Source organism: Hylobates moloch, unplaced genomic scaffold (assembly GCF_009828535.3).
Source record: "Hylobates moloch isolate HMO894 unplaced genomic scaffold, HMol_V3 SCAFFOLD_18, whole genome shotgun sequence".
Taxonomy (NCBI): domain Eukaryota; kingdom Metazoa; phylum Chordata; class Mammalia; order Primates; family Hylobatidae; genus Hylobates; species Hylobates moloch.
Window position 1 is genome coordinate 74,508,424 of NW_026652293.1, and position 7,198 is coordinate 74,515,621.

Below are 7,198 nucleotides of genomic sequence, written 5' to 3' on the forward strand. Positions count from 1 at the left end.
GTCACTTGAACCCTGGACACGAAGGTTACCGTGAGCTGAGATTGTGCCTCTGCACCCCAGCCTGGGTGACAGAGAGAGACTCCATCTGAAGAAAAAAAGTTTGTCACAAGAGCAGACAGCCTTAAAATGGGGGCCAGGGAAGTTTCTTGGAGAAAATGGCCTCTCTGAAATATTGCTGAATCAATAACAGAAGCATCCTCTAGCAGTTGACTGCAGAGCCCCTACCCCTTTTCAGGTCCTTCATTATTCCCTAGAACCTCCAAGTGGGCCAAACATGAGAGGCAACCACAATTGATTAGGAGACAGATCAATCGTTCAAAAAACATAAAACAATAATCTGTTTACTGTGGATTTAGCAATTAATCAGCCCTAGAGGATAAGTGACTTGGCCAGGTGGAGAGGGGAAGGAAGAGTGTTACAGTTAGAGGGAACAATGTTACATGCTGGAAGAACCGAAATGTAGCTAGCATGCATATAACTAGTAACACAGAGGAGCCCACGGCTCAGGAGAGCAGGCCTTGAAGCCAGAAAGATGGGCCCCGGCCTTGGTGTTAGGTTAAAATGATTGAACTTTCCCCCTTTTTTTGAGACGGAGTTTCTCTCTGTCACCTAGGCTGGAGGAAAGTGGTGTGATCTCGGCTCACTGCAACCTCCACCTTCTGGGTTCCAGCGATTCTCCTGCATCAGCCTTCTGAGTAGCCGGGATTACAAGCACCCGTCACCACGCCCGACTAATTTTTGTATTTTTAGTAGAGACGGGGTTTCATCCTGTTGGCCAGGATGGTCTCAAACTCCTGACTTCAGGTGATCCACCCACTTCGGCCTCCCAAAGTGCTGGGATTACGGGCGTGAGCCACCGCGCCCAGCCTGAACTTTTCTCTTTTTAAAAATCTGTGTGTGCGTGTGTGTGTGTGTGTGTGTGTGTGCGTGTATGTGTGTGTGTGTAAAAGGCATGGGGTGAGGGGGTCGGGGTTGGAGACAGGGTCTCACTCTGTTGCCCGGGCAGGAGTGTAGTGGACCATAGCTCACTGCAACCTCAAGCTCTGAAGCAATCCTCCCACCTCACCCTTTTAAGTAGCTGGGACTGTAAGCGGCCACCCCACCTGGCTAATTTTTTTCACTTTTTGTAGAGAAGGGGTCTGCCTATGTAGCCCAGGGTATTCTGCGACTACTGGCCTTGAGCGATCCTTCCGCCTCGGCCTCTCAGTGTACCGGGATTACAGGCGTGAGCCAACGCCCTTGGCCAAAGCGGATCGGACTCGATCTTAAGTTTAGATAAGGGTGTTAAACATTTTAAGGAGGGCAGTGCCATGATGAGATTTTAGTTTTAGCAAGATTACTCTTAAGGCGTGCCTGGGACATGGTACAGGAGGAAATGGAAATGATCAGGTTTTCCTTTTGGAAATAATCCCTGGTCTGTAAGGAGCTGAAGGAGGTCTGCAGGTACGGAGGGAGGGTACCACTGTAGGCTTTTCAGCAGGACAGTGATAAGATGACATGTGCATTTTAAAAGGATCACTCTTCTAGAAAGACCTGAAAAGGTATAAAACGATAAGTAACTGGGAACCAGAGGAAACTTAGACTCAAGGCGGGAGTCAGGCCCTCAGCCATGTCTTCCATCCGCTTCCTGTGCCAGCGCTGCCACCAGGCCCTGAAGCTGAGCTGCTCCTTGGAGTCTGGAAGCCTCCCTGCAGCCCCGGCGCCCACCTCCAGTCAGGCTGAGCCAGGAGACACCCGGGAGCCCGGCGCCACCACCAGGGAGGTGACAGACGCTGAGGAGAAACAGGACGGTGCCTCTAGCAGACCCCTTCCAGGTGATGGCAGTGCGTCCAAGTACCATGCCAACATCTTCACCCTGCTGGGGGATCTTGGCGCCATGCATATGCTCAGTAGCATCCAGAAGGCAGCTGGTGACATTTTTGACATAGTCTCTGGCCAAGAAGTTGTGGACTATCCCCTGTGTGAAGAATGCACCGACAGTCTTTTAGAGCAGCTGGACAACCAGCTCGCTGTCACAGAAGCTGAGAGTCAGAACTACCAACGCTGCCTGGAGACCGGGGAGCTGGCGACCAGCGAGGACGAGATGGCGGCGCTGCGGGCGGAGCTGCGGGACCTGGAGCTGGAGGAGGCCAGGCTGGTGCAGGAGCTGGAGGATGTGGACAGGAACAATGCAAGGGCAGCGGCGGATCTCGAGGCAGCCCAGGCAGAGGCTGCGGAGCTGGACCAGCAGGAGAGGCAGTACTACAGGGACTACAGTGCCTTGAAGTGGCAGCAGCTGGAACTGCTTGACCAGATGGGGAACGTGGAGAACCAGCTGCAATATGCCACGGTCCAGATGGACCGGCTGAAGGAAATCAACTGTTTCACCGCCACGTTTGAGATCTGGGTGGAGGGCCCCTTGGGCGTCATCAATAACTTCAGGTTGGGCCGCCTCCCCACTGTCCCTGTGGGCTGGAATGAGATTAACACTGCCTGGGGACAGGCGGCTTTGCTGCTCCTTGCCCTGGCCAATGCAATTGGACTGCAGTTTCAGCGGTATCGACTCATCCCCTGCGGAAACCATTCGTATCTGAAGTCTTTAACAGATGACCGGACTGAGCTGCCGTTGTTCTCTTATGGGAGGCAGGATGTTTTCCTCAATAACAAGTTTGACCGCGCCATGGTGGCCTTCCTGGACTGCATGCAGCAGTTCAAGGAAGAGGCTGAGAAGGGTGAGCTGGGCCTCTGTCTGCCCTACAGGATCCAGGTGGAGACAGGCCTGTTGGAGGACGTTAGCGGCCGAGGGGAATGCTATTCCATCAGAACCCATCTGAACACGCAGGAGCTGTGGACAAAGGCACTCAAGTTCATGCTTATAAATTTCCAGTGGAGTCTCGTCTGGGTTGCCTCAAGGTATCAAAAGTAGCTTTCTTGAGTCTTGCTCTGTCGCCCAGGCTGGAGTGCAGTGGCGCCATCTTGGCTCACTGCAACCTCCACCTCCTGGGTTCAAGCGATTCTCCTGCCTCAGCCTCCCGAGTAGCTGGGATTACAGGCACCCGCCATCACACATGGCTAATTGTTGTATTTTTAGTAGAGACGGGGTTTTGCCGTGTTGACCAGGCTGGCCTTGAACTCCTGACCTCAGGTGATCCACCCGCCTCGGCCTCTCAAAATGCTGGGATTACAGGTGTGAGCCACCACACCCGTCCTTTTTTTTTTTTCTTTTGAGACAGAGTCTCACTCTGTGGCCCAGGCTAGAGTGCAGTGGCATGATCTTGGCTCATTGCAACCTCTACCTCCTGGGTTCAGGCAATTCTCCTGCCTCAGCCTCCGGAGTGGCTGGGATTACAGGTTCACACCACCACACCCAGCTAATTTTTGTATTTTTAGTAGAGACGGGGTTTCACCATGTTGGCCAGGCTGATCTCAACCTCCTGATCTCAGCTGATCTGCCCGCCTTGGACTCCCAAAGTGCTGGGATTACAGGCATGAGCCACCCCGCCCAGCCCACTTTCTTTTTTTCTAAAGTACTGTAAATATATTATCAGATAAGTCTCCCCCAACACACCTTTGTCCCTTCTTCCTTGTAACTTCCACTCCCCTTCTCCACCTGAACATTCAAAATGACAGGAAAAATTAAATTACAAGAGGCTAAGATTATTCCCGCATAAAGGGATAATGGGAGACAAAGCACGGACTAAGGGTGGGGAGGAAAGAAGGCGTGGTGAGGAGCAAGGTGGAGGTTTTCAGTTTTTTAATTTAAAAACATTTTGGGCCATGGATGTATGTAATGGAACACTGGAGTCGGGGGCAGGGGAGAGAATACTCAAAAATTTCGTTTTTGTTGTGATGCATAGTGTAAGCCCCTCCTCTTCATCCTTGAGAAGCTTTCAATAAATTTCGACATGTTCAAAGTGAGAGGTGAGTCTTACTGGACTGTGTCATGATGTTGAGATTAACTGTGAGGTGAGGGGCTGGGGTGGCCAGGAAGTGACTGGTAACATTGGCTGGTAGATAAATTAAGAGGTCTTGAGGTGAACCCTTCCAGAATGCTGAAGATTGAATCCTAGCACTTTGAGAGGTGAAGGAGGGAGAATTGCTTGAGCCCAGGAGTTCCGACACCAGCCTGGGCAACATAGGGTGACCACATCTTAAGGAAAATTTTTTAAAATTAATTAATTAAAATTTTTTTTTTTTGAGACAGAGTTTCACTCTTGTATCCCAGGCTGGAGTGCAGTGGCACAATCTCAGCTCACTGAAACCTCTGCCTCCCAGATTCACGATTCTCCTGCCTCAGCCTCCCATGTAGCTGGGATTACAGGTGTGTGCCACCACGCCCAGCTAATTTTTGTATTATTTTAGTAGAGACGGGGTTTCACCATGTTGGCCAGGCTGGTCTCGAACTCCTGACATCAGGTGACAGGCCCGACTTGGCCTCCCAAAATGCTGGGATTACAGGTGTGAGCCACCTCGCCTGGCCCACAAAATATTTTTTAAAAATTAGCCGGGCGTGGTGTGGTGTGCATCTGTAGTCCCAGCTACTCTGGAGGCTGAGATGGGAGGATCCCTTGGGCCTGGGAGGTGCAGGTTGCGGTGAGCTGTGACTCGGCCACTGCACTCAAGCCTGGGCAACAGAGTGAGATCCCATCTCCAAAAAATAAAAAGTAAAATAAGCCAATCAGAGAAACCTTTTAAAATGCAAATTGTATCATGCCATCCTCCAGCTTCTCCTTTGCCCTCATAAAATCTCAAATCCTGACCACGGCTTTCAGCCCCAGAAGATCTGTTCCTGCTGCCTCTCCAGGCCCAGATTATACTTCTCCCAGTTCCTTTCTGTGCCAAAATGTGCCAAGCCTATCACTCCACCTTTGCCTGTGCTCTTCCCTGTGTGTCAATGTCTTCTTTTTTATGTATTTATTTTTTTTGAGACAGAGTCTCCCTCTGTCACCCAGGCTTGAGTGCAGGGGCTCAATCTAAACTCACTGCAACCTCCGCCTCCCGGGTTCATGTGGTTCTCCTGCCTCAGCCTCCTGAGTAGCTGAGACTACAGGCGCCTGCACCACGCCCAGCTAATACTTGTATTTTTAGTACAGACAGGGTTTCGCCATTTTGGCCAGGTTGGTCTTGAACTCCTGACCTCGGGTGATCTGTCCGCCTTGGCCTCTCAAAGTGCTGGAATTACAGGCATGAGCCACTGCACTCGGCCTGTGTGTCAATGTCTTCTAACCAAACTATAAACTACTTCTGGAGGGCTAATTTAACTCTGTCATGCAGATGTACCTAGAATAACCCCTACATATTAAGCATTCTATAATATGTAAAGTACAAAGATTAGATTTTAAAATATGCAGTTTCAAAACTCAGAGAAGTATTTAGAAGGACAATGGGCTGGGCGTGGTGGCTTACGCCTGTAATCCCAGCACTTTGGGAGGCCAAGGCGGGCGGATCACAAGGTCAGGAGATCAAGACCATCCTGGCTAACACGGTGAAACCCCGTCTCTACTAAAAACACAAAAAATTAGCCGGGTGTGGTGGCGGGCGCCTGTAGTCTCAGCTACTCAGGAGGCTGAGGCAGGAGAATGGTGTGAACCCGGGAGGTGGAGCTTGAAGTGAGCCAAGATCATGCCACTGCACTCCAGCCTGGGCGACAGAGCAAGACTCTGTCTCAAAAAAAAGAAGGAAAATGTTCCCAATAATATGTATTCCTTGGATATACATGAAGGCATTTCCATGAAAATTTTGTACTTCAGAATAAGCCAGGGTTGGGCACAGTGGCTCACACCTGTAATTTCAGCACATTGGGAGGCTGAGGTGAGTGGATTGCTTGAAACCAAGAGTTTGAGAACCCCCTGGGCAACATAGTAAGACCTAGTCTCTACAAAAAAATTTAAAATGTTAAAAAATCAGCCAGGAGTGGTAGCATGTGCCTGTAGTCCCAGATATTCTGGGGACTGAAGTGGGAAAATCGCTTAAGCCCAGGAAGTCAAGGTTACAGTGAGGCGTGAGGGTGCCAGCGCACTCCAGCTGGGAAGACAAATAGAGACCCTGTCTCAAAAAAAAAAAAAAAGTCAGGTGAGTTGGCACATGCCTGTATCCCAGCTACTTGGGAGGCAGATCACTTGAGACCAAGAACTCAAAGCTGTAGTGGGCAATTAATGTGCCTGTAAATAGCGTTATAAAAAACTGTACTCCAGTCTAAGCAACTCAGTGAGACCCTGTCTCTAAAAAAATGGAAAAACAAATTAAAGCTTTCTGCCCGAGATTAGGAAAGAGACAGGATACTGGCTATCAGCATTTCTATTTAATAATGTGCTAGACCGGATACTGGCTATCAGCATTTCTATTTAATAATCCTAGCTAGTGCAATATATAAAAAAAAAGTATAATAATTAGAGGGGAATAAACAAAATTGTTATTTGCATATGACATGATCATATAACAATATCCCAAAAATCCAAATAAAATGATTAGAATTAATAGATTAATTAAGAAAGATACTGGCTACAACATTAATACAAGAATCAAATGTATTTCTTTTTTTGGGGGGGGACAGAGTTTCGCTCTTGTTGTCCAGGCTGGAATGCAGTGGTGCAATCTTGGCTCACTGCAACCTCCGCCTCCCGGGTTCAAGCAATTCTCTTGACTTAGCCTCCCAAGTAGCTGGGATTACAGGCACCTGCCATCACGCCTGGCTAATTTTTGTATTTTTAGTAGCGGTGGAGTTTCCCCATGTTGGCCAGGCTGGTCTCAAACTCCTGACCTCAGATGATCCACCCGCCTCAGCCTCCCAAAGTGTTGAGCCACCATGCCCAGCCTCAAATGTATTTCTTTATATAAGCAACAACTAGAAAAAAAAATTAAAATAGCTGAAATTATTTATTTGTTTTTATTTATTTCTTTCTTTTTTTGAGACAGAGTCTTGCTTTGCCACCCAAGGTGGACCGCAGTGGAGTTATCTCTCAGCTCATTGCAACCTCTGCCTCCCAGGTTCAAGCGATTCTCCTGCCTCAGCCTCCCAAGTAGCTGGGACTACAGGTGCACGCCACCACGCCATGTTAACTTTTGTATTTTTAGTAGGGATGAGGTTTCTCCATGTTGGCCAGGCTGGTCTCGAACTCTTGGCTTCAAATGATCCACCCTCCTTGACCTCCCAAAGTGCTGGGATTAAAGGCGTGAGCCACCAGTGTCTGGCCTAAAATGGCTTAAATTACTAAATAAC

General features: G+C 49.1%; 1 protein-coding gene across 1 annotated transcript; it reads left to right on the forward strand.

Moving 5' to 3' along the window:
* The first annotated feature begins 1,609 nt into the window (after nucleotides 1–1,609).
* BECN2 (beclin 2) lies at nucleotides 1,610–2,905 on the forward strand. The gene has a single exon (XM_032136958.1). It carries the CDS (start codon nucleotides 1,610–1,612, stop codon nucleotides 2,903–2,905), a length of 1,296 nt encoding a protein of 431 aa, XP_031992849.1.
* Nucleotides 2,906–7,198: the final 4,293 nt, after the last annotated feature.